A 26,415-nucleotide genomic window follows, 5' to 3' on the forward strand; every position below is an offset into this window, starting at 1 on the left:
CACCTGGCTGACGCTGTGTCCCACTTAACTAGGTTGGTCTGCCTCCCCTTAGGGTATAGCTCCATGTTGTTCATTGAGGTATCCCCAGAACCTAGAGTAGCGCCTGGTAATACTAGGCACCTGGTGAATATTGATTGAATGATGAATAAAGGCACTGAAAGTTCAATTACTTGTCCTTGGCTAACAGAGAGAGGAAGAAATAAGTAGCTTCAGCAGCTCCTTCATAGGCCATTCTCTCACAGGCAGGGGAAGGATTTGCTTTCTAATTTCATCAGAGAGCAGAGTAAGTAGCATGTTATGCTGTATGTAGTTGCTAAACAACTATTGCTGGTTTTGGTAATTTTGCTTATTTATTGCTGCATCACAATTTACCCCTCAACTTAGCAGCTTAATACAAACACACATGAGGGTCAGGAGTCTGGGAGATGCTGAGTTAGGCACACTCTAGCTCAGGCTCTCAGGAGGTTGCAGCCATGATGTTGGCAGGGGCTGCAGAAACCACTTTCGAAAAGACTCACTCACATGGCACCACCTGGAAGGCTCTGTTTCCTGCCTGTGGCCTCTCCGATTGTCTGCTTGCAGCATGGCTGTGGCTTCCTGGCACATGAAATCCCTGGGACAGCTCTACCAAGACAGAAGCTACATGTCCTTATATGCCAGTCTCAGGAGTCACACACTGTCACTATAGTTGTGTGGTTTTTTCTATTTGTTTGTTTGTTTTGAGATAGAGGACACGTTTTGTCATACAGGCTGGAGAGTGCAGTGACATAAACATAGCTCACTGAAGCCTTAATTTCCCAGGCTCAAGCATTCCTCCTGCCTTGGGCTCCCGAGCAGCTGGGACTACAGGTGTGTACTACCATGCCCAGCTAATTATGATTACTACTACTGTTGTTATTATTAAACAGAGTCTTGCTCTGTCTCCCAGGCTGGGGTGCAGTGGTGCGATCTCAGTTCACTGCAAGCTCCACCTCCCGGGTTCATGCCATTCTCCTGCCTCAGCCTCCAGAGTATCGAGACTACAGGCGGCCGCCACCACGTGCGGCTAATTTTTGTTTTGCATTTTTAGTGGAGACGAGGTTTCACCATGTTAGCCAGGATGGTCTCGATCTCCTGACCTCGTGATTCACCCCCCCCCTCGGCCTCCCAAAGTGCTGGGATTACAGGCGTGAGCCACCGCGCCCAGCCTCATGATTTTGATTCTTAGTAGAGATGCGGTCTCACTGTGTTACTCAGGCTGGTCTTGAACTCATGAGCTCAAGTGATCTTCCCACCTCAGCCTTCCAAAGTGCTGGGATTATAGGCATGAACCTCCATGCCCAGCCTAATCGTGTTGTCTTGATCACAAGATAAGTGTGGTAGGATGTGGGAAGGAATAGGAGGTGAATATCAGGAGGTGTAGAGGTCTCTGGGGGCATCCCTGGAGGCTGTCTGCCACAGTAATTTTGTCCACATAAATGCTTGAAATTCCAGAATCTGAAAGTTTTCCTTTCCTTCTCCCCACTTAGGTGTATATTTGCCTTGATTCTATAGAAACTTGTAACCACTCTAACCAGCATAGTGACACAGATGATAGTGGAGTCAGCGGGGAATCAGAATCCGAGAGCCTTGATGAAGCACTGCAGAGGGTTAATAAGAAGGTAGAGGCACTTCCTCCTCTGACGGATTTTAGAACAGGTATACTTAGTACATTTGAATGAAACAGGATACTTAATAAAACTTGGATTTTGTTTTAATGGGCTGATGACCTTGGGATATCTCTAATGTTGATATTTGTCTTGTATTCACTTTACATGCATGATTTCCTGGAATCCTCGAGATACCCAGAAGATGACCTCTTTCTCATTTTCTAGATAAGGAAGGTGAACTAAGAGACATTAGTAAACTCCCTTGGGGGGCACGTTCACGTTGCACAAATGAGACGGTGTTGGAAAAGTGCATAAAGATTATTTTCTGAGTTTGAGGTTATCAGTAGCTGAAGTTGGAAGAGTTGTCATTCAGACCTTAATGGTCATCATTTTAATTACAAGCCACCTACGATAATCGTGAGGTGGAGGCTCAAAGTATGACCTGTTCTGTCAGGTCACATTTCTACTCTTTCATCTTTTCAGTCCATTCCTCCCATCTTTATTAAATGTGTGTGGCTCTCCTCTGAGGAAAATGTGTCTGGTTACTGCAGTATGTGATAGGGATGTATTCTTGATATTCTAGCAAAGGGAAAACCATCATCTTAATGTCTTACCAGTATTCCGTGAGTTTTGTGTTTGGTTTTTGAGACAGAGTCTTGTTTTGTTGCCCGAGCTGGAGTGCAGTGATGTGATCTCGGCTCACTGCAACCTCCTGCTCCCGGGTTCAAGCGATTCTCCTGCCTCAGCCTCCCAAGTAGTTGGGATTACAGGTGCATGCCACCATGCCCAGCCAATTTTTGTATTTTTAGTAGAGATGGGATTTCCCCATGTTAACCAGGCTGGTGTCAAGCTCCTGAACTCAAGTGAACTGCCCACCTTGGTCTCCCAAAATGCTAGGATTATAGGCATGAGCCAACTTGCCCAGCCTTTTTTTTTTAAAGATGAGTCTTGCTCTGTCACCCAGGCTGGAGTGCAGTGGTGCTCACTGCAACCTCCGCCTCCTGGGCTCAAGCAGTCCTCCTACCTCAGCCTCCTGAGTAGCTAGGATTACAGGCATGTACCACTATGCCCAGCTAATTTTTGTATTTTTCGTAGAGACGGGGTTTCACCATCTTGGCCTGTCTGGTCTCAAATTCCTGACTTTGTGATCCACCTGCCTCGGCCTCCCAAAGTGCTGGGATTACAGGCGTGAGCCACTGCACCTGGCCCAGATGAGATTCTTTATTGTTTCACTGATGACTTTTTTTTTTTTTTTTTTTTTTGAGACAGAGTTTCACTCTTGTTGCCCAGGCTGCTGGAGTGCAGTGGCTCAGTGTCGGCTCACTGCAACTTGTGCCTCCCACGTTCAGCGATTCTCCTGCCTCAGCCTCCCAAGTAGCTGGGATTACAGGCACGTACCACCTCGCCTGGCTAATTTTGTATTTTTAGTAGAGATGGGGTTTCTCCATGTTGGTCAGACTGGTCTCGAACTCCTGACCTCTGGTGATCTGCCCACCTCGGCCTCCCAAAGTGCTGGGATTAAAGGCATGAGCCTCCGTTCCTGGCCCTGATGAATTTATATATGAAAGAAATTGTCTATAACTCTTTAATTAAAATCACTTGAAATAAAAATCTTTATTCATTAGTCATGTATTTCAATGTCACTTGCCCACAAATAGAATTCTCTGTGAAATTACATAAAAAGCGTATGACATAAGGAAGTAGAACAAGATAGGAAACTGAGGCACATGCCATCACTCTGAAATCTAAGGATGTACAAAGGGAAGTGTATACTGTACTAATTTTTCCACAGTTTAACTCAAGCCTAGCACTCATTAGTACACTTTTTTTTTTTTTTACTGAGCTTGTGTCAGGTACCATGTTAGGAATACAAACAACAGTTCTGCACTCAAGAACAAGTGCTCTAAGCAGAGAAGAGACAGATAAACCAAGTAGAGTATGAAAAGAATAGCTTCTCTTAAAGGAGTGTGTGTAATGCTGTAGAATCAGGGAAAGCAGTGATCAGTTGTTAGGGCTTTGTTGGTCATGTTGGAGCTGGGCTTTGAAAGAAGAATGATAACTGCTCAAGGCAATGAATACCCTAAAAACTGTCAGAATGTTTTCTTGATGTTTATGATAAACATCATAAAAAAGAAGGGCTCAGGAAAACACTCTAGATGAGGGGGATAGTCATAAGCTAAATAGAAGGATCAAAATTTTAAGTAATCCTGTTTAGGTAACTCATTGAGGAAATGTGGTAGAAGTTGTTTGGGAGAACAAACAACTGAAGACGCCTGTAAATTGTAATAAGGACTTGATATTACAGGCAGTTAAGGTGTACCATTAAAGAATTTTAAATAAGAGCAATGTAATTGCATTTTTAAAAATTTAATTCTGGTGGTCCCACAGCAAATGAACGGGAGGACAGAATGGAAGGCAGGAACAGCAAATAGTTATCATCCTTTGCCAAAGATGATGGCCCACGCTAGAAGAGACTAGGGGAGTATCAGAAGTTGGGGCAGTGGCAATATGAGCTAATAAGCTCATAATAAGAATACAAGAACTAGCAACTGAGAATGGGAGAAGTGCCTTTATTTAGTGAACAAAGACTTACAAAATACGAACAGAGAAAGAGAAGCCAACATAAGGCCAACTGTTTAGTGTTTAATTCTGGATGGTGAGCATATATTTGTTACATTTTCTTCTTTGTACTTTTCTGTATTAAACATTTTTGATACATAATTGTATATATTTATGGGGTACATGTGATATTACATGCATAGAGTGCGTAATTATCAAGACAATAGGGTATTCATCACCTCGAGCAGTTACTTCTATGTGTTGGGAACATTTCAAGACTTCTGGTTAATCTGAAATATACAATCCATTGTTGTGAACTAGGTACCTTACTCTGCTATCAAATATTGGAACTTATTCCTTCCAACTATATGTTTGTACCTATCAACCAACCTTCTTCATCCCCCAACCCCAAACACATGTATATTTGCCTTTTATGGCCTCGTGTGACCATTAATCTACTTGTTATCCTCATGAGATGCACTTTTTTAGCTCTCATATGAGTGAGAACATGCGATACTTGTTTTTCTGTGCTTGTCTTAGTTAATATAATGATCCATCCATGTTACTGCAAATAACAGGATTCCATTCTTTTTTATGGCCAAATAGTATTCCATTGTGTATATAATCAGCACATTTTCTTTATTCATTCATCTGTTGATGGACACCTGGGTTGATTCCATATATTGGCTATTGTGAGTAGTGCTGCAACAAACATGGGGTGCAGGTAGCCCTTTGATATGCTGATTTCCTTTGGATTAAAAATATTTAATAAAAGACCATATGACTTTTTCCCTTTTTCTGTCTTTCCAGAAATGCCTTGCCTTGCAGAATATGATGATGGCTTATGGTATAGAGCGAAGATTGTTTCCATTAAAGAATTTAATCCTTTATCTATCCTAGTACAATTTGTTGATTATGGATCAACTGCAAAGCTGACATTAAACAGGTTGAAAATAAATGTCGGGGTGTTGAATTAGGTTTCTTTTTTTAAAAAATAATTTTCTTATTGAGAATATTTTGTCTCTTTTAAAAGAAAAGGGTTAATCTAAGGCTGTTTATAAATTGGGAATTTTTATCGAGTTAAAGTATACATAAAATTTACCATTTTAGCTTTTTTATTTTCCTGAGATGGAGTCTTGCTCTGTCGCTCAGGCTGGAGTATAGTGATGCAATCTCGGCTCCCTGCAACCTCCGCCTCCCAGGTTCAAGCGATTCTCCTGCCTCAGCCTCCCTAGTAGCTGGAATTACAGGTGCCTGCCACCATCCCAGCTGATGTTTTTATATTTTTAATAGAGACGGGATTTCGCCATGTTGGCCAGGCTGGTCTCGAACTCCTGACCTCCGGTTATCCCCCCACCTCAGCCTCCCTAAGTGCTGGGATTACAGGCGTGAGCCACCACACCTGGCCCATTTTAGCTATTTTTAAGTATAATAACTGGCATTAAATACATTCACAAGGTTATACAACTACCACCACTTTCCATTTCCAGAACAATTTTGTTATTCCAAACAGAAACCCTGTACCTATTAAATAATAAGATCATAGTCCATTCTCACCTAATCCCTAGTAACCCATGGTCTCCTGTCTCTGAACTTGCCTGTTCTTGGTACCTCATATAAGTAAATTCATACAGCATTTGTCCTTTTGTTTTGGCTTATTTCAATAGCATAATTTTTAAAGATTCATCCATGTTGTAGCATGTGTCAGAATTTACTTCTTAAGGCTGAATAATATTCCATTATATATATGAGGGGGTCTTCAAAAAGTTCATGGAAAATGCATACTATGAAAAAACTGCATGGATTTCAAAAATTTTTCACCAAAATTGTGCTAACTTGTTCTAACATGTCTGAACAGGATCTTATTTGAGACACTAAAAAGGGTAAGTGCAACATGAATTCTGCTCATATTGAAACAACAACAAACATCAAATTTATGGTGAAGCTTGGGTGGAGGAATGGTGATACCATTTTTGCTTTATAAAAACTTTATGGAAACAGTGCCCCAAAGAAAGCAGTTTACAAATGGATAACTTGTTTTCTGAAGGGATAAGATGATGTTGAAGATGAAGCCCGTAGCAGTAGTCCTTCCACATCAATTTGTGAGGAAAAAAAAATTAATCTTGTTCATGCCCTAATTGAAGAGGACTGACAACAGCAGAAATACTAGCCAACAGCAAAGACGTTTCAGTTGGTTCAGCTTATACAATGCGGACTGAAAGAGCTGAGGAAACTCTCCACTCAGTGGATGCCAAACCTGTCGGACCCAGGTCAGCTGCAGAGAGGAGCAGAGCTTTCAGTGGAAACTGTAGACAAGCAGGATGAGGACCCTGAAGCATTTCTTCAAAGAACTGCAATTGCAGATGAAACGTGACTTTACCAGTGTGATCCTGAAGGCAGGGCACAGTGAAAACAAGAGGCGGAAGTGGTCCGGTCAGAAATGGACTGGTCAAGAGCAAAGGTCATGGCAACCATTTGTTTTTTCTTTTTTGGATGCCGAAGGCATTTTGCTTGCCGGCTTTCTGGAAAGGCAAAGAATGACAACATCTTCTTCTTAGGAGTGTTTGAGAAAGTTGGTCAAAGCTTTAGCAGGAAAACGCCTGGGAAAGCTTCACCAGAGTCCTTCCCCACCACAGTGCTCCTGCTCATTCCTCTCATCAAACAAGGGCGATTTTGCAAGAGTTTTACCTAAATCATTAGGCATCCACTTTACAGTCCTGATGTGGCCCTTTCTAGATTGTTTTTTGTTTCCTAATCTTAAAAAGTATTTAAAGGGCACCCATTTTTCTCCAGTTAATAATGTAAGAAAGATCACATTGACATGGTTATATTCCCAGGACCCTCAGTTCTTAAGGGATGGACTAAAGGGCTGTTATCATAGCTTACAAATGTGTCATGGTCTTGATGGAACTTATGTTGAGAAATAAAGTTTACATTTTTTATTTTCATCTTAATTTCATCTTTCCATGAACTTTTTGAAGCCCCCTCATACAGTGTATACTACATCTCATTTATCCCTTCCCTGGAAGGTGGAACTTGGGTTGCTGCCCACTTTTGGCTTTTGTGGATAATGCTTCTATGAACGTGGGTGTACATTTATATCTTTGAGTACCTTCTCTCAGTTATTTTGGGTATATACCCAGAAATGGAACTGCTGGATCATATGGTCTATCCTAATTTTTGAGGAACCTCCATGCTCTTTCCCACAGTGGCTGCACTATTTTACATTCTCACTAAGAGCACAAAGGTTCCAGTTCCTGCACATCCTCACCAGCACTTGTGGTTTTGTTGTTTTATAGTAGTCATCTAGTAGGTGTGAGGTGGAATCTCACTTTGGATTTGATTTGCATTTCCCTCATGATTAGTGATGTTGAACATCCTGTCATGTGCTCGTTGGTCATTTGTAGATCTTTAATGTCCATGTTTATGTATGTTTTCTCCCATTCTGTAGGTTGCCTTTTTGCTCTGTTGTATCCTTTGATACACAGAAGTTTATTTTTTTAAGAAATCCATTTTATCTGATTTTTCTCATTTCCTGTGCTTTTGGGGTCGTATCCAAAAAAATCGCTGTAAAATCCAATGTTACAAAGCTTTTCCCTTATGCTTTCTTTCTAAGAATTGTATAGTTTCAGCTGGAAGAGAATTTTAATTTAAGAATTTCTTTTGTGACAGACTGTGCCAAATTCCTCCTCATCTTATGCGGTATCCAGCTCGAGCCATAAAGGTTCTCTTGGCAGGGTTTAAACCTCCCTTAAGGGATCTAGGGGAGACAAGAATACCATATTGTCCCAAATGGAGTATGGAGGCACTGTGGGCTATGATAGACTGTCTTCAAGGAAAACAACTTTATGCTGTGTCCATGGTAAGTGTCTCAACTAGCCACAATTATTGTAAAGCTATTTCTGTGTCCACACTTTGTCAAGTGTTTCTATGCAATGTCTACATGCAAGAGTATACTAAAGCATATAAAGCTATATAGGATATAGTTTATATGTATAGCTTTACATATACATATAAAGCTTAATTTTAAGGCTTGTTAAAATGTCTTAGTTTATGTTTAACAAACTGCTTACCCCTATGGTGATATAAAATATCATTTATGTAATTAATAAAATGCTCAAGATGACTATCCCATAATTAATTTATAATAGGGAAACAAATATGCAAACAATTAGTGTGAGGTTGAATGAAATAAGTACTATAACAGAGCTATAGCTAACTTTGTGGGTGGGGGAAGTGTGAGAAGAAATGATTATTTGCATCTGGAGAGGTCAGGAGAGGGTGTTTGAGCTGCTGCTTAGAAGCCACTCAAGTATTTAACTGAATAAGTAAAACAGGAACGTGGCATTTCACCTGCATTCTAAAAGAAGCGTGGGAAAGAATGGTAGTTCTGGTCATTATAGAAAGGCTTGAATTATACTAATTGTACTAGTCTCATAATTGTACTACTTTTGAATTATTTGATATAGTAGAACCTGCATCAAAAGGTCAACTAAAAAACTCCAGACTGTTTCATGTAAATGTTTTCTTGTTCTGAGGCTCAGCATGTCACAGTAGCCCACAGACAGAATCTGGCCTGTACCTTGTTTTATTTAGCATAGTGTTTTAAAATTGGAAATCTTACCCAAGAAGTCTGTATTTCTGGCCCTGATTAGATATTCTAAAAACTAGGAATCCTGGGTCTTCCCATCCCCCTGAAATGGCAGTCAGCTGAAAGCGTAGCAACAGCCCCTTAGACGGGAACGTGTAACGTGACGTTCAGTTCACCTAGTCCTCACTGCTGGTGTGCAGCTCAACCTGCTTCCCTCCTTTGTGATTCCTGCCTGGTGCCACGATTTGGGGATTCCTGACACACTGGCTATGACACAGATGAGCTCATAATCAGTCAGCATGGTTCCTGGAAAGTGCTTTTTGAAAATCCCTGTATATATGCTATTGCATGTGCAGAGTGGTATGACTAGCTCATCCAGGCTTTCTCTCAACCTAGTGAAAATACAGACAGGGCAAGTATTTCTTATAGATATGTATTTTTTCACTTCTCTAATATTCAAAATCTTGTGAGTATATGAGGATAATCAGAACCATAGATATATGAGAGGATTTATTAAGGGAACTGGCTCACACAATCACAGGTGAAGTCCTATGATAGGCTGTATGCAAGCTGGAGAACCAGAGAAGCTGGTAGCCTGGGTCAGTCTGGAGGCCTCAGAACTAGGGAAGCTGACAATGCAGTTGCTAGTCCGAGGCCAAAGAGCCCCTGGGAGGTCACTGGTGCAAGTCCTACAGCCCAAAAGCCAAAGAATCTGGAGGCTGATGTCCGAGGGGAGGAGGAGAAAAGGTGTCCCCTACTCAGGAAGGAGAGCAGAGAACCCCCTTTCTGCCTGTTTGTCTCCCAGCCAACTGGATGTCCCTTGCCCACATGGAGAGTGGGTCTTCCTCTGTCCACTGATTTAGCACCAGTCTCCTCTGAAAACACCCTCACAGACACACCTAGAAATGCTTCACCAGCCATCGAGGCATCCCTCAATCCAGCGAAGTTAACAACTAATATTAACCATCACTGTCAGTTTATGCATAAAGGTATAATGCTTTGTGTGGAATGCAAATGACCTGTAACAAGGGATGGTGGTGGCAAAGCCCCCTGGCTTCATTTAGGAAAACCTTGTGAGAAGGAATTTAAATAGAGCAGAAGAATGGAAAGAATGGGGTTTTGCAAGAAACCACCACAGATGCCTTTTGGAAGCATAGAGTATAAAATTATCAATAGGCCCCTGAGAGAACGCCTTTTTCCACCTGTGTGAATGGCCAGATGTGAGAGGGAAAAGGCAGCCAAGTCATTACTGTTTTCTTGACAACTGTATCTTTTAATTTTAGGCTCCAGCACCAGAACAGATAGTGACATTATATGACGAAGAGCAGCATCCAGTTCATATGCCATTAGTAGAAATGGGGCTTGCAGATAAAGATGAATAACGCCTAAGTGTAAGTTCTTGTTCTATTCATAGCATAAGGCATGGGATTAGTGGAGATTAATGCTAGATTGATCAGAAAAGCATCCATGGATTTTCCTTGATTTCTCAAAGGAATGACAGCAACGCTCCCCAAGAATCTCTTCCAGATTTCTTCATAGGCCTTCTCACCTAGTCAGCACTAGTATCAAAGAGGCCCCTATCTGTAAGGACGTTTGGATGGGCTGTCATGACTCTCACAGTACCAGGGTACATGGGGACAGCAGGAGAGAGTGGGCACTGTAAGTAAAGCACATAAATACCCGCTAAGCACACAGAACTACTGAGCAGCCACCATCCTCATACCAAGTTACTGAAGTACGTGGGTAGCCAGCTAACTTTTTAATCTTGTCCATAAGGAATGATTCAGCTAGACTTGCACATTTACATTAAGTAAAGGTTTAAAATAACACATTTTGTTTTTCAGGTATACAGTGCAGAGCATCTATAGAAGCTTAGAAGAAAGTTTTCTGTTATGTTTAGACTATGTCTTACATTTAGACTATTTCAGGCTTAATCTTCTTAACTTGTTCAGCAATAGTGCTTTACCTCTCCTCATTTTTACATATCGAGCTGTTAGGAATTGTGTGGAAAAAAAAAGTTAATAAATGTTTGCTTCCAAACATTTGCTTGTTTTATTTTACCATAATTTCAAAATGAAATAGCTAAGACACATGAAAAAAATTTATTCATTTTATACCTAATGATTCAGCTTAAGAAGTAAGACATTAGTATGAAAAAGCTGCTCCCAAGCACATTCTCCCTGCATTCTGTAGAAGTGTATTAGTATGTTCTTACACTGATAGAACTGCCTGCGACTGGGTAATTTAGAAAGGAAAGAGGTTTAATTGACTCTCAGATACACATGGCTGGGGAGGCCTCAGGAAACTTAACAAACATGGCAGAAGGTGAAGGGGAAGCAAATCACCTTCTTCACAAGGTGGCAGCAGGGAGAAATGCAAAGCAAAGCGGGGGAGACACCCCTTATAAAACCATCAGATCTTGTCAGAACTCATTATCATGAGAACAATTGGAGATTTTGGGTGGGACCACAGCCAACCATATTAAGAGGTAAATACTACTGTTATGATTTGGTGTTTATCATTCATATAAAGGTCTATATAATTTTATTACATATGAATGCATCCATAAATGATACAGTATTGCTCTGTGTATTTTTTAATGTATCTGCTGTCACACAATCATCTTTTATTTTCTATTTTGTTTGCTATTTATCCATGTTGGTATGTGTAACTCAATTCACTTTTACTGCTGTATCCATCCGTGCACATAATTTATCCTGATACTCCTTTACCAGTTTTTTTCTCATAAATATTCCTTTAGGAGCCTTGTATACATGAGCAGTTTTCTAGTACATATACATAGTGATGGAATTTGCTGGGTCATGGGGTTACTTTACTTTTACAATTACTTTCCAACTACTTTTTTGCTTTCTGAACAGTATATTCTGCCAATTTATCCCACCACTGGTTGTCTGAGCTCCGTGTCAGCACTTGGTGTCGCCAGACTTTTGCCAGTGGTATTAGTAAGAAAAGGTATCTCACTGCGTTATCTCGTTGAATATGCATTCACTGGTTTATTAGCTGGTGACCATTCTGTCACTTGTTTATTGCTTGTTCATATTTTGTCTATTTTTCTATTGAATTATTTGCAATTTTCTTACTGATTTGTAGAAACGATGCATTCTAATCATCCCTGATCCGTTGTATGTCTTCGAGTCTGGGGCTTGCCTTTCCCGTTTTGTAATATCATTTGACAGAAATGTTCACTCATTTAGCAACATTTTTTCCTCTTTTTTTTTTTTTCCCCCTTTGAGGTAAGAGTCTCACTCTCACCTAGACTGGAGTGCAGTGGCATGGTCTCAGCTCATTGCAATCTCCGCCTCCTGGGTTCAAGCGATTGTCCTGCCTCCCAAGTAGCTGAGATTACAGGCATGCACCACCACACCCAGTTAATTTTTGTATTTTTAGTAGAGACAGGGTTTCACCATGTTGGCCAGGCTGGTCTCGAACTCCTGACCTCAAGTGATCTGCCAACTTTCGCCTCCCAAAGTGCTGGGATTACAGGCATAAGCCACCATGCCTGGCCTATCAATGTTTTCCTTTAAGGTTTGTGCTTTTTGTCTCATTTAAAAACCCTTACCTCTTCTGAGATAGATTATATACATATATGTACTTTCTTTGAAAAGTTTTATTTTTCATATTGTTAAGTCACCTGGAATTGATAGATTTCATTAACAAAACCTGATTCATGGTATATGTGACAGGTAAGGTCTATCTAGACCAATCTGTAATTATATAAATTTACAAGTAGGTGACTTGCCCATCCTTCAGGGACATCTTGCCTCCATGAGGCTACAGTAATCTCACTGTGATAAGATGAAGGTAGTGGAGGTCCATGGGTTAACACCGGCTACTCATCGTTCATGCCCCTTCTCCTCTCAGGTGTCCCATTTTGAGACATTACAGTGTCTGCCTTGTTATAACTTTTCTCCCCACTATGATTACTACTGGTTGTATGTGACCTATTTATATTCATCCACTGTTGTAACTCCCCATTCTATTATAACTAATGAACCTGTGTAGTAGATCAAATGCTTTAATTTTGGTACTAACTGAACATAGTAATATTTTGGCTACAGAGACGTGTTTACTCCTTGAGTACACTTTCTGTGCAAGTCCAGTGCTCTATGGCTGATGTGCCTGTGGGACATGTATGTAATGTACTTCCTGTACTTCTTGGTTTTTATAGCCATTTCTAACCAATAAACACACCCACTTATTGTAAAAACCTGTACACAGTTTCTAAAGAGTAAAAATGCTTTCCTTACTCTGTTGAAAGGCAGGGTAGGTGAATTATAAATGACAGCTATCATTGCATTTCAAAGAATATAAAAATGAAGATGCCACAGGATAAACATTTATTTTAGAATCCAATCTTTTCCCCACACATACACAATAAATTAAACAGAATCCACAATAAATGTACATTTTTTAACAAGAAAAATCAGTTACTGTTACTTCATGATCACACAGGGATCGTCACAGCTCCGTGTCCATTAGCACATTACCCTCCTTGTCCTTAACTCTTATCCGACCAGATCTGTACTTCGTTTCTTGATGACCGTTTGCATATACGGTTTTAACAGTGCCATCTGGGTATTCCCGTCTCTTGAACTGGGCAGTATGTAGTTCTCTTTGGCCATTATTAAACTCTATGAGTTTGTTGCCATCACTGTAAAATTTAAAATAGAATTTCTTTAAAAAAATAGAAAATAGGCAACAGGAAAACTATTGAAAAGTAGCCTTTTGATTCTGGCAGCTACTTCTGGAGACATCCCTTGGTTCTTTCCCCTGTACAATTGTGATTTTCTTCAGTGGTTCTGCTTCATCATGGTGCTAGTTCCAATTATCAGATTAGCATTTACATGTACCTGTTAAAAGCTTGTTTTAATCATTTATATTTTCACCACAAAATGCTTAGGGATTTTTTTAAACTTGTGTTCTTCCTCTTGTTTGTTATATGAAAATGGGCCCTTCTTTCACACATTTAAAAACCATCTGAGTGCTTGCTCTGTATCAGGTGGGGAAGACAGCCATTCCTGGGAAGGGGCATGATCAAACTTAAAATCTGTTTTGAAAGAATGGAACGAAAAAGCATCAAGTTGACTGCTTGACATGCCTATGGGACATTCATTCAAACTGAACCCCCTAATATGGATGTTGTGTGTCATCAGAAATGCAAGGCTGGGGCACCTTCTGAGCACAGTGAACAGCTGTCACACCGAGTGGTTTTTCTGTGAACATAATGGTGTCATACCGTTGTGCTCTGACAATTGAACATAATGCTGTCATACCGTTGTACTCTGACAATTGTACCATCTGGGAAAATGCTTTCTTCTTGTCCATCAGGAAATAAGTTTTTAACAGTCTGGTCAGGAAACGTGATTTCTTTTCTTCCATCTGGGAAATGTTTTTCTGTTTAAAAAGTTACAATAAATATTTTTTGAAGGAAGGGAAGAATTTAATGAGAGGGTGAAACAAGTTTGTACCTATTTGTCCACTTGAGAAATGTAAGACTTCCAGTCCCTCCGGGTACGTTGTGTGAGTGGTCTGGGCAGCTGCGTAGTAGTAGATCTGTAAAGACACACAGTCAGTCTGCCTTTTCTCCCGAGATGGTTAAGCTGTGGAGGAGAACGCCTCTGGACACATACCACTCTCTGGTCTGGCATGACCTGCTTCACATCACCATTAAAGAAAGTGACGGTGATGGTCTTCCCATCTGCACTCACTTCCTTCCGAGTTCCATTGGGAAACAGTATAACACGACACCCATTCTTATAAACCTTTTCCACCTAAAAAAACACAAGATTGTCACCTAAGGAAGATTTTCTCCTGACCAAGATATGCCTAATTCTCCTCCCAACTGCCGATTTTGAATTTTTTTGTAATAAAATGTAAAACATTCCCTCAAAAGATCCTTTATTTCATCAGAAGTAGCAAACTCGTGATTTTCTAATGTTCTCATTCCTTTTCCATGTATTAGCTGGAATTCATCTAAAAAAGAAAACCTTCCCTTATCAATGATTTGTTACCCTAAAGTAGACGTACAGGAAAGTCTAACTACTACTTTTGACTGTTGCTCTTTGTCCTTCTGTCACTCCTCAAGGATAGCAGTGAACTCTAACCCTATAATTTCAATAGAAATGGACCAGTTTAGGGTATTTGAAAAGTAAATTTTCCATAAACCTGAGGGAAAAATTCCCTCATCACCTCTAACCTGTATATATCCCTTTCCTCCTCATTCCCTTTAGCTGGAACCCCCAGGCAGTTTTCCCACTAAGAAACTTTCCTAAGCATAAGAATAAAACTGTGTTGGCTGGAGACGGGGAGAGAGGCCCCCGATTCAGGATCAGTGTAAGAAAGGCTGCAAGAAAGGAAGACCTAGAATGAACTGAAGCTTTTAAGAAGTGCCAAGGATTACAAAGGCTTTGGAGTAAGAATAAAAATCATACAGCGATTGTATGCCTCCTTTTGCTGAATCTCTGAACGAGAAATGGCATCTAAAGGCAAGTTATCCAAAGAGCCCTTATTTTAGATTCTATGTGTTTCAACTATTTTAACCAATGTTTATTTTTTTTAGAATTCATTATTTCAAAAAAATTTTAACCTTTCCATCAGGATGACTGATTTCTCCCTGTGTGTTGTGCTCTTCCTCTTCCTCTTTATATTCAGGATCTGGGAAGTTCAGTGGTTCAGGTGGCTCCCTGGGAGAGGCAGCCTGTAAGCACAAGACATTTTAGCAGCTAAAACCTCCTCTTACTTCCGAAGCCAGATTCTGATACTAGTGTTTACAAAATATAACATTCATAATGTTAAGTAAAAACTCTTTTACTTATGGCTTAGAAACTTAAGTCTATTCACACATTGATTTCAAGCCTGAGTAATGTATGTTTGAATATATAAAAACAGATTTACTTGTCCCTTATCCGAATTGCCTAAATCACGAGGAGGTGCAGACTTGGATCTTCGAGGTGGATTGCCTATTAGAATAAAATTGTCAGAGTTAGATTTAACAGTTAATTGAAAATTTTACTAGTATGATCAAACATTTCCTTAGTTCATATCCTGTGAACTGCTGTTCTTTATCCATTAGTTAAGGATGTCTTAATGTTTTTCTTTACTAATTTGTAGTTCTCTGACACAGGTACTCAAGTCCTAGATGTCCAAGACAATATCTGTTCTCAGAGTTTACAATCCTGGGGAAGAGACAGGTGATCAAACAGCCTGACAGACAGACCCAAATGTATTTCAGAGACAATCACAAGGTGTAAGGTGCAGATAAAAGGCATCTAACACCTGTGGAATTTGGCTTCACCAAATAATGGGATATTTAGTTAAAACATAAATGCCCTTGTGGCTGTGGTGTAAACTTTCTATAATATGACCAGCACACCAATCACATACTGTACCAGCAACACATACATTACAAAATAAACACACCTCCACCAACAACAAAGTGAGGTGAATCTCTCAAAATACACTGAAGTGCCAGTATTTTCATCCTATGTGCCAATTCATATTGTAAACACTCAACTTGGAAGGGTCTCGAGCAAGTGCCAGAATCTGACCTACATGTTAAAAAGTGTAACGGAGCTGGATGTTACAGGAGAATGGCCTGAAGGAGGAGAGCGAAGGCAGGCGGTCAGCCAACAAGCTGCCGGGCGTGTGAGGCGGCTGTGCTGTGCCTGTGAGACAGGAATGGTTCCATTACACCACGGGAAACGACTGATTTGTAGGTCCCAAACTGCCACACATCAGCAATTTCATGATTCAGTGTAACTAACAGATCCAGAAAATAACATCCGAAGGATCAGTCTAGGGACTGCTGGGAGTGGATGGTGAAGGATAACAGAAAAAGTACTCAGAGTACACAGGCGTCTGGGCTTGAGCCAAGGGGCAGATGGCAGACAAGGCTCTGGGGGACAGCAGGAGTGCTCTGTTTGGGATGACACAAGAATGTCAAGCTTCACCCCCAGAGGTTATCTGTGCAAAGTTAACTATGACTAAAGCTGTGTGACATCATTTCTCATAACCACCTCTACAGAAAAGACTAGAATAATATTCCCATTTTATAGGCAAGAAAACCAAGGCTAAGTGGTTAAATAACCTGCCAAGGTTGTCAACTAATAAAAGGCAGAACCAGGCTGCAAAGCCACTGTATATCAAATTTAATTCTTCTCAGGCTGATTATGAACTAACTTTAACTTGAACCCCAAGTATCCACCAACTAGGCAGGATAAGGAGAGGTGACCGTGGGCATGGACAGGCTCCAGGTGCAAGCACACTGTCCAGAGGACTGTGTGAACCCACCTTGGAAAGTGGGGACAGAGGAAGCTAGGGGGTATACAGTGCCGGAATAGCTGGGTGGGTACTAGGGGAGGGATGTTGATGACCCCAAGAGAGGGAAAGAACTAAGAAGCACAGCCCAAAGGGAAAAGCTGAAAGTGAACTACTTTAAGAATGTAGGTTCATCAAAAGATACTATAAAGAGCAAAAAGACAAGCCATGAACCAGGAGAAGATACTTATTTGCAATATATGTAGGTTAAAAATATACCACTTATACCAGGGGGCCCCAAGCCCCGCCATATACTGGTCTGGGGCCTGTAGGAACTGGGCCACACAGCAGGAGACGAGCAGCGGGTGGGCGAGCCAGCAAAGCTTCACCGGTATTTACAGCAGCGCCCCATCACTCGCATTACCACCTGAGCGCCGCCTCCTGTCAGATCAGCAGCGGCATTAGATTCTCGCAGGAGCAAGAGCCCTATTGTGAACTGCATGTGCGCGGGATCTAGGTTGGGGGCTCCTTGTGAGAATCTAATTAATGCCTGATGATCTGTCACTGTCTCCCATCACCCCCAGATGGGACCATCTAACTGCAGGAAAACAGGCTCAGGGCTCCCCCTGATTCTACGTTATGGTGAGTCAAAATTATTTCATTATATGTTACAATGTAATAATATTAGAATTAAAGTGCACAATAAATTTAATATGCTGAATCATCCCAAAACCATCCCCCTTCCCCCAGTCCATGCAAAAATTGTCTTCCACAAAACTGGTCCCTGATGCCAAAAAGGCTGGGGACTGCTAATGTATACTACCAAAGTGAGCGCATGCTATTGGAAAATGGCACCAACAGACTTGCTCAGTGCAGAGTTGCTACAAATCTTCCATTTGTAAAAAACCACAGTATCTGAGGGCGCAATGAAGCAGAGCATGAGAACATGAGTATGCCATGAAGAGAAGCCATGGACTCCACGGAGGGCAGCTCTGGGCTGCCACTAATCTATGTCTTTAAGCAGGTGGTGGTAACCCAAGTATTTGCTTTGTAATTGTCAAATTGCATATATCTTTTCTAAATTTATTTCATGAAAATAATTTTTTTAAAATTCCAGATTAAAAACTCAGATGTGAATGCAAAAGCGCACAGAAGAAAATGGTGTACTTACGGCCTGAGGATTGAGAAGAATTAAAGTCATGAAAACCAAAACCTATTTTAAAAGACTGGTAAAGTCAACATTACAAGGAAAAACGTTAAAAAACACAAACTGAAAAACTGAACCCAGATTAGGAGAAAATATTAGCAGTCCTTGTAACTGACAAAGGATTAGTATGCAGAATAATTATAAGGAGAAAACACACACACACACACACATCCAAAATTTTAAATGGACAAAGGCACAGGCAGTTCACAAAAGGGGAACCTCAAATGCTGACTGAATGTAAAAAATGCTCACAGGGCCTTACCAGCTCACGGAATGAACCATCATTTTATATCAACTGGCCAGAATTTTGAAGTCTGGCCAGATCAAGTGTTTGCAAGTATGAAGAGCATACTCTGCTGACAGTAAAAAACTGGTACCACCACGGTGCAGAGCAAAGGGAAAACCAGCTGACACGGCCCGGCATCTTCCTCTTCACATGTATCCTAGAGAAGCCACAGGATCAAGACACGCTCTGCAGCCCTCCTCATTAGCATCAAACCTACCTGCCCCTCAGCAGGAATGCTGACGCCATCTCTATGGCTACTAAAATCAATCCACTGGAGGGTTTGTGTGTGAAGATGGGTAAGTCATACGGTATTGAGAGAAAAATTGCAGAAGGACACACAGAATATGAAACAATACCACAAGCTTGAGTGTCCCTTACCCAAAATGCTTGCGAACAGTGTTGCAGATCTCCATTTTTTTTTCCAAGTTTTGAAATATTTGCAAATACTTACTGGTTGAGCATCCCTAATCCACATTCAGAATGCTACAATGAATGTTTCCTTTGAGCATCATTCTTGCCTTCAGAAAGTTTCAGATTTGGGATGCTAAACCAGTATATCAATTTATGAACACAACATGGTAAAAGAATTTAAAAAAATAAGCATGGGCCATTATCAGGGCAGAAATTAACTGGGGGAATAAGATGATGCAGAGGAGCTTCAATTACATTTACAATGTTTTATTAAGTTGGGTATAAACTCTTTATTCTTTACATTCTGAAATGTTTTGTAAAAAGATCATGCAGCCTCTTACCTTGCATTGGAAGATAATTTTTCTTGTATTTTTCTACCTGGGTTCCTGAAGAAATCTGATTGTTTTGAAATCGAACAGATGTGTTCTATAGCATAAGAGAATTTTTTATTTAAAATGAGTGTTAGTCTATTAATACACTAAGTGAAACTAATAAAACTCAGCTAGTGATGAGAACGCCGTGGGTTTTGTTTATTCATATTATTTTCATTTATACAATAGACCAAAACAAGCTGTTATTTAGGAATCCCTACACGCACGCACGCTCCTTTTGACAAACATTCAAGTGAGGACACAGCAGGCAAGGTAACCTGAACCATCTCCTCTCACCATTACAGAGCAGGGTGCTCCCCACTCACACTCCCCCCAGGACAGTCCAGCTGAGCCCAGCTCTCCCCGAGACCACCACGAGCACTCCCTGTGAGGATGAGGTGGGGTGAGTCCTCTCTGCATCCCACCTCCATTTCTGGCCAAATCAAGCCCCAATACTACTTGCCCCAGCCCCCACCAGGTCCCTGCCTGCCAGATGATGCTTCCAGTGCTGTCCTTCTTGGTGTCCTACCTCAGTGGTCAACCCTAGAACTTGTTATTATCAATACTATCAACGTCTGCAATTATCAATAACCACAAAATTACTAATTTCAAGGCATTCTACTTACAAAAATCCAGAAGGTGGGGCATTCTAGAAAATAATCAGCCTGGTCTCTTCAAAAGTTAATGCAATTTAATAAAATGCTAAAGCATTTAGGGGTGAGATGCCATGATTCCTACAACTACCTTCAAATGGTTCAGTGAAACAGGCAGAACTATGGCAAAATGTTCCTAGTGGTTGAATCCAAGTGGGTACCCAGGTGTTAACTGTACATTCTTTCCCCTATTCTCTATTTTGGGAAGCTTTCACACTAAAAGGTAGGGGGCGGCGAGGAGCAGAACGCTACTTTCTCACTACTCTACCGTCTTTGCAGCTCGTTCTGTTAATTTCCTGGCCCTGACCACGCTCACAGCCGACAGACATGGCCCTGCGGGTCCTCGACCCCCAGTGCTTGCCATGTCCTGAAAGCCTCCGGGCCCACACTGTCCTCTTGCAGCTAAAGTATGCTCCGCCGCAGGCACTCTTGTCACACACACTGTTAGCTTCCCTCCCTCTGCTCACTTGGTGGCATTCACTTGGATGACCACAAGCTAAGAACAACATACGTGCAATTCTCGTTTTAAAATTTCAGTCTCTGACCCAGGTGGGCCCAGGTACAGCCACGAATCACTCTATTACCCCAGCCTCTGCTTTTGTTCACACAGATGACCTCTGGCTTTCTGTATCTCCTCCCCTCCTGCCACCTCCGCCCTCACAGAAGCCCGGGCTGTGCCTGCACCTCCCGCCTCTGGGCATGAAGGCCATTGCCTGGCCACAGCCTGCCCTCCACTCCCTGCCTGGACCCAGCTCCTCTCACTTCGCCAACTGTGGTGCTTCTGCAATTCTTCCACTTCCTCCTGCATCGATATCTTCCTCTCCACTGAATCAGTCCAACCACTACACAAACACCTGTTAATTTTACCATCTTAAAAACAAAACATTTTCCCTATGGCCACTACCCTCATGTCCTTAATTTACTGCAAAACTACAAAGCTGTTATCTGCTCCCAGCCAATCAGGCTTTCCTCTTCAACACTCCAGGGAAACAGACCTTCTCAAGGCCCACAGTTCCTCCCACCTGGTAAACCCCACGGCCGGTTTCAGTCCTCTGAGCTGCTGCCACACCCGACACAGGCGGCCACTCTCCTCCTTGCAGCCTTTTCTTCACTTGTTCTCAGGACACCACACGGCCTCCTGGCTCCTGCTCTCTGGCTGCTCACCCACGCCTCCCTGCCTACTCACAGCCCTGCTGCCTCTCCCTGCCCCGTGCTGTATCACACATCGGATGACCCCGGGTGTCTGTCCCCAACCGGAGCCTGTGCTGCCGTGTGCAGCTGCCTAGTTGGATCTCCCGTGTGTCTTGTAGGCATTTCAATGTCCCTGTCCAAGCCTGAGTTCCTGGTGGCCATGTGCTCCCTTCTTGCAGTTGCTCCTAGTCAGTGGCCCCTTCGTGAGACCAACACACAAAACTAAGTTGAGGCCATTCCTGACTCCTTCCTTGATGTCACCACCAACCACACACACAGCTCAACGACAAACACGACTGCTTCTCTCCACCCGCCACCGCCACCCGGTCCCCCGAGCCCTACCGCGTGCCTGGTGTTGCCCACGCTCCCTTCCACCTGTTCCTGGTCTACAGCAGTCAGAGGTAAAGAGGCCTGGCCACCGTTTATTCAGAGCCCTCCAGACTCCCCCTCACTCAAAAAATGCCCAGGTGCATGCTGCCATCTGTTAGGACTCCCATCCACCGCCCACTGTCCCATCCCACCCCAAGGGCTGGCCCACCGCTCCTCGCCCATACTCCGATTGCCCCGTCCCAGGCCCACTCAGGCGCGGCTACAGCCTGGGGCTCCTCTGCAGGCTCAGGCGGCCACCCAGCCACTCCTCACATGCGCTTCCCAGGCCGTCCCACCCAGATGGTGACGCCACTCCACCGCCCTGCTTCTCCTGGTCTCATCACCATCTCACACACCACACGTTTTATTATTTGACTTATTACAGTCTTTCTTCCACCACTGGAATGTAAGCTTCATAAGGGTAAGGAATTTTGTCTGTTCACTGCTGTACCCCAAGCGCCTAACGCAGTGCCTGGCACACCCTGGTTGTTCACAAAGATGAATGAAAGACCAATTACTTGATTAAAAAGGGTCATATGCGTGCAACTCTCGGCCAAAATCTCCCCTGGTTTGTTTTAACAGAGATGATCTGCCTACTGTAGCAAACCTCCTCCACAGGAATTAGAGAAATGAGTCTGCCAAGTACCCGTGTATGGCAACGCTTGGACAATCTTTTTAGTTGTGGTAAAATAGGTATCACATAAAATTCACCGTCTTTGGCATGTTTAGGTGCACACTTCAGTGGCATTAAGGATCTCTGGGGTATACTGCAACCATCGCCCGCCCTCCAGCTCCAGGACACTTTTCATCTTACAAGACGGAAACTATCCATGTTCACAGTCCCTCCCCACTGCCCCCCAGCCCCTGGCAGCCCCATTCTACTTTCTGACTCCATGAATTTGAACGCTCAGATACTGAAGCTCCCCCGGCCTGACAACCCACTGGCCTCCCCGCCTACCGCGAGCTTGTCCTTCTTCTCCACCTCAAGGCTGCGCTCTACGGCTTCTGCTCTTTTCCAGGCATCCAGTCGGAATCTTTCCATCACTTTCATTTCTTCCCTGAGGTCTGTGTTCTCTCTGACTAACATTTCTATCTGGCTTCTGAGACGGCCGTGTGTACTTGACCATTTGGTTTCCTTTCTTTTCAAATCTTCCCGTAAGTCTGCTATTTGCTGTTTTAAAGTCTCTCAAAAAAAAAAAAAAAAAACAAAAAACAAAAAACAAAAAACATTACTACATTACCAGAATTAAGACAACAGAATAGACACCCAGCAATGAAACAGAATAGCCGGCCAGAAAGGGAAGGCTTAGTCAGCAGACGACATTCTAAGACCACTGCGGTTTTCAGCAGCGAGAGGAGGGGATCAGAGTCTCACCACAGACCATCAGCAAACCTAATTCCAGAAGCCAGGAGAAAGGAAGGCAGACAGCATATGGGAGCTAACAGCAGAAAACTGCCATGACCTAGGAAAGACCTCACCTGAGCTATTAACCGAAAGGGATCCATGGGGGAGATCCGGAAAGGAAGAAATGCAACAGGAACTCATGAATAAGTGAAGGAAGAGTAGAGCTAAAGAATAAAAGATTCCAAAGTCAAAACTACCTGCCCTGAAAACTATCTGAAATTCATGAGAAGAAATAAATTTCCAAAAAATTGGTTGTTTTAGAGAGACTAAAATAAGGGGAAATGTCTAAAAGCAATTCGAGATCACGTGCAGCTGCAAGTGAAAGCCACTGACTGCAAGCCAAGGAAGGAGTAGGGCACCGAAGCCCACGAGTGGCGAGGCAGCGGGCGTGGCCCGGCCCATGACCTGCACCCAGTAACCCCTGCGGCAGCCACCCGGCGGCCTGGTGAGGATAGGGAGGACATCCGGGCCCCACCATAGAGGGCATGGACTTTGGATTGGGTGACATCAAGGTTCACGTCCGAGTTTTCTGACTTGAAAGCTTAAAACAAGGTCCACAACCTCCATGAACATCAGGTTTCCCATTTGTGAGACGGATTATGACCAATAAATGAAAACTTTCTGGTAAGCATTTTTATCATGCAGGAAGATGGATTTCATACTAAAATGGTAAAATATAAATCTAAATGGATGCAGAATTCAAGAGCAATTAATATTTACAAAATATCTGTTATCAGGCAGTGTCACAGGCCCTTGCAATACTAAGAACAAAGCTCTATCTGATGAGGCTCACTCTGCCAGAGACAGTGGGGGGTGATGGGAGGGTGGCCGGGGCAGGTGAGGGGGTGACAGGAGAGTGGGAGGGTGGCCGGGGCAGGTGAGGGGGTGACGGGAGAGTGGGAGGGTGGCCGGGGCAGGTGAGGGGGTGACGGGAGAGTGGGAGGGTGGCCGGGGCAGGTGAGGGGTGACGGGAGAGTAGGAGGGTGGCCGGGGCAGGTGAGGGGGTGACAGGAGTGTGGGAAGGTGGCCGGGGCAGGTGAGGGGGTGACGGGAGAGTGGGAGGGTGGCTGGGGCAGGTGAGGGGGTGACGGGAGAGTGGGAGGGTGGCCGGGGCAGGTGAGGGGGGTGACAGGAGAGTGGGAGGGTGGCCGGGGCAGGTGAGGGGGTGACAGGAGAGTGGGAGGGTGGCCGGGGCAGGTGAGGGGGTGACGGGAGAGTGGGAGGGTGGCTGGGGCAGGTGAGGGGTGATGGGAGAGAGTGGGAGGGTGGCCGGGGCAGGTGAGGGGGTGACAGGAGAGTGTGGGAAGGTGGCTGGGGCAGGTGAGGGGTGACGGGAGAGTGGGAGGGTGGCCGGGGCAGGTGAGGGGTGACGGGAGAGTGGGAGGGTGGCCGGGGCAGGTGAGGGGTGACGGGAGAGTGGGAGGGTGGCCAGGGCAGGTCAGGGGGTGATGGGAGAGTAGGAGGGTGGCCGGGGCAGGTCAGGGGGTGACAGGAGTGTGGGACGGTGGCCGGGGCAGGTGAGGGGGTGATGGGAGAGTGGGAGGGTGGCCGGGGCAGGTGAGGGGTGACGGGAGAGTGGGAGGGTGGCCGGGGCAGGTGAGGGGGTGACGGGAGAGTGTGGGAAGGTGGCTGGGGCAGGTGAGGGGGTGACGGGAGAGTGTGGGAAGGTGGCCGGGGCAGGTGAGGGGGTGACGGGAGAGTGGGAAGGTGGCCGGGGCAGGTCAGGGGGGGTGACAGGAGTGTGGGAAGGTGGCCGGGGCAGGTGAGGGGGTGATGGGAGAGTGGGAGGGTGGCCGGGGCAGGTGAGGGGTGACGGGAGAGTGGGAGGGTGGCCGGGGCAGGTGAGGGGGTGACGGGAGAGTGTGGGAAGGTGGCCGGGGCAGGTGAGGGGGTGACGGGAGAGTGTGGGAGGGTGGCTGGGGCAGGTGAGGGGGTGACGGGAGAGTGGGAGGGTGGCTGGGGCAGGTGAGGGGTGATGGGAGAGTGTGAGGGTGGCCGGGGCAGGTGAGGGGGTGACGGGAGAGTGTGGGAAGGTGGCTGGGGCAGGTGAGGGGGTGACGGGAGAGTGGGAGGGTGGCCGGGGCAGGTCAGGGGGTGACAGGAGTGTGGGAAGGTGGCCGGGGCAGGTGAGGGGGTGATGGGAGAGTGGGAGGGTGGCCGGGGCAGGTGAGGGGGTGACGGGAGAGTGTGGGAAGGTGGCCGGGGCAGGTGAGGGGGTGACGGGAGAGTGGGAGGGTGGCCGGGGCAGGTGACGGGGTGACGGGAGAGTGGGAGGGTGGCCGGGGCAGGTCAGGGGGTGACGGGAGAGTGTGGGAAGGTGGCCGGGGCAGGTGAGGGGGTGACGGGAGAGAGTGGGAGGGTGGCTGGGGCAGGTGAGGGGGTGACGGGAGAGTGTGGGAAGGTGGCCGGGGCAGGTGAGGGGGTGACGGGAGAGTGGGAGGGTGGCCGGGGCAGGTGAGGGGGTGACGGGAGAGTGGGAAGGTGGCTGGGGCAGGTCAGGGGGTGATGGGAGAGAGTGGGAGAGTGGCCGGGGCAGGTGAGGGGGTGACGGGAGAGTAGCCAGAGAAGGTGAAGTGACAGAGCTGTGCGGGGAGGCAGCATGACATAAGCTGGGTGTCACTGAACATAGCTGGGGGAGGCAGCGCGTGTGGGAAGCAACAGGAGGGTGCCTGGCACTATGCCAGCACTGCAAGGGACCAGCACAGGTGACAAGTAAATGGCAGGAGGACTGGCCAGGGACAGGAAGGGGAAAAGAGGCCCAATCACATAGGGACTGAGGGTCTTAGAGGAAGGCAGGCAGAGGCACACGGAGGTGTCTGAGCAGAGGGGATCCGCTGTCACCTGGAGCGACGCCACAGGGACTGGGTGAGAGCAGAGGCCAAGTCATTAACCCAGAGGTGGCAACTGGAATCTGAGTGGACTTTGTGTCAGAACAGCATGGAGTGGAAGAGCAAGAGAAGCCTCGAGAATGATTCGAGGCCTCTGGCCCAAGCACAGGGGAGGATGGCAGCAGGATGGACACCGGCAGACGGCTGCCGACGAGGCCTGGGGTTCGTGGTCCGGGTGGGCACAAGGACTCGCCAGGGGCCGTGTCAGTGCCATAGAATGACCAGAGGCCATGCCGCAGGGCGTGTGGCAAAACAGCTGGTGACGTCTGGAGATCCAGGCACAGTGAATACGGGCAAGGCTTTTAAGTTTTGCTGCGAAGGAAAACACAGAGAGGGCTGCGGGGTTGGGTGACTTGTTTGAAGAAACGCCAGCAGGCAGTAAAGACAGGAAGGGCTGGGGAGAACGCGTGGTGGAGACAGAAGGTGGAGGCGGAGAGTGGGCTCCGTGGGCTGGACACGGGGATGGACTGGGTGGAGGATGAGACGCCCTCGGGGTGCAGAGGGAGGGAGAGGCCGCAGCCAGCGGGCGGAGACCCTGGGGAGGGGGGAGAGGAAGAGAAGGGAGCCCCTAGGCTGGGG

The 26,415-nt window shown here is 45.0% G+C and overlaps 2 protein-coding genes across 7 annotated transcripts in view; one reads left to right on the forward strand and one right to left on the reverse strand.

Moving 5' to 3' along the window:
* Positions 1-10,818, forward strand: part of RNF17 (ring finger protein 17) — a 112,636-nt gene extending 101,818 nt beyond the window's left edge. For all 5 annotated transcript variants that reach the window (XM_050765914.1, XM_050765915.1, XM_050765916.1 and 2 more), the window contains 5 exons: positions 1,509-1,677; positions 4,998-5,133; positions 7,860-8,049; positions 10,062-10,169; positions 10,623-10,818. In XM_050765914.1, coding sequence (XP_050621871.1) covers positions 1,509-1,677; positions 4,998-5,133; positions 7,860-8,049; positions 10,062-10,160 — 594 coding nt within the window. In that variant the 3' untranslated portion in view covers positions 10,161-10,169; positions 10,623-10,818. The remainder of the gene's footprint in view (positions 1-1,508; positions 1,678-4,997; positions 5,134-7,859; positions 8,050-10,061; positions 10,170-10,622) is intronic.
* A 2,301-nt stretch (positions 10,819-13,119) lies between these two features.
* Positions 13,120-26,415, reverse strand: part of CENPJ (centromere protein J) — a 43,468-nt gene continuing 30,172 nt past the window's right edge. Inside the window, exons 10-17 of one of the 2 annotated variants that reach the window (XM_050766798.1) lie at positions 22,502-22,726; positions 19,301-19,385; positions 15,694-15,758; positions 15,386-15,496; positions 14,430-14,570; positions 14,268-14,352; positions 14,073-14,193; positions 13,120-13,450 (exon numbers count right to left, since the gene is read on the reverse strand). In XM_050766798.1, the coding sequence (XP_050622755.1) occupies positions 13,258-13,450; positions 14,073-14,193; positions 14,268-14,352; positions 14,430-14,570; positions 15,386-15,496; positions 15,694-15,758; positions 19,301-19,385; positions 22,502-22,726 (1,026 nt within the window). In that variant the 3' untranslated portion in view covers positions 13,120-13,257. Of the gene's footprint in view, positions 13,451-14,072; positions 14,194-14,267; positions 14,353-14,429; positions 14,571-15,385; positions 15,497-15,693; positions 15,759-16,350; positions 16,464-19,300; positions 19,386-22,501; positions 22,727-26,415 lie in introns of those variants that run through there. The other variant, XM_050766799.1, reaches the window with a different exon arrangement.

Source organism: Macaca thibetana, chromosome 17, assembly GCF_024542745.1.
Source record: "Macaca thibetana thibetana isolate TM-01 chromosome 17, ASM2454274v1, whole genome shotgun sequence".
NCBI classification, from domain to species: domain Eukaryota; kingdom Metazoa; phylum Chordata; class Mammalia; order Primates; family Cercopithecidae; genus Macaca; species Macaca thibetana.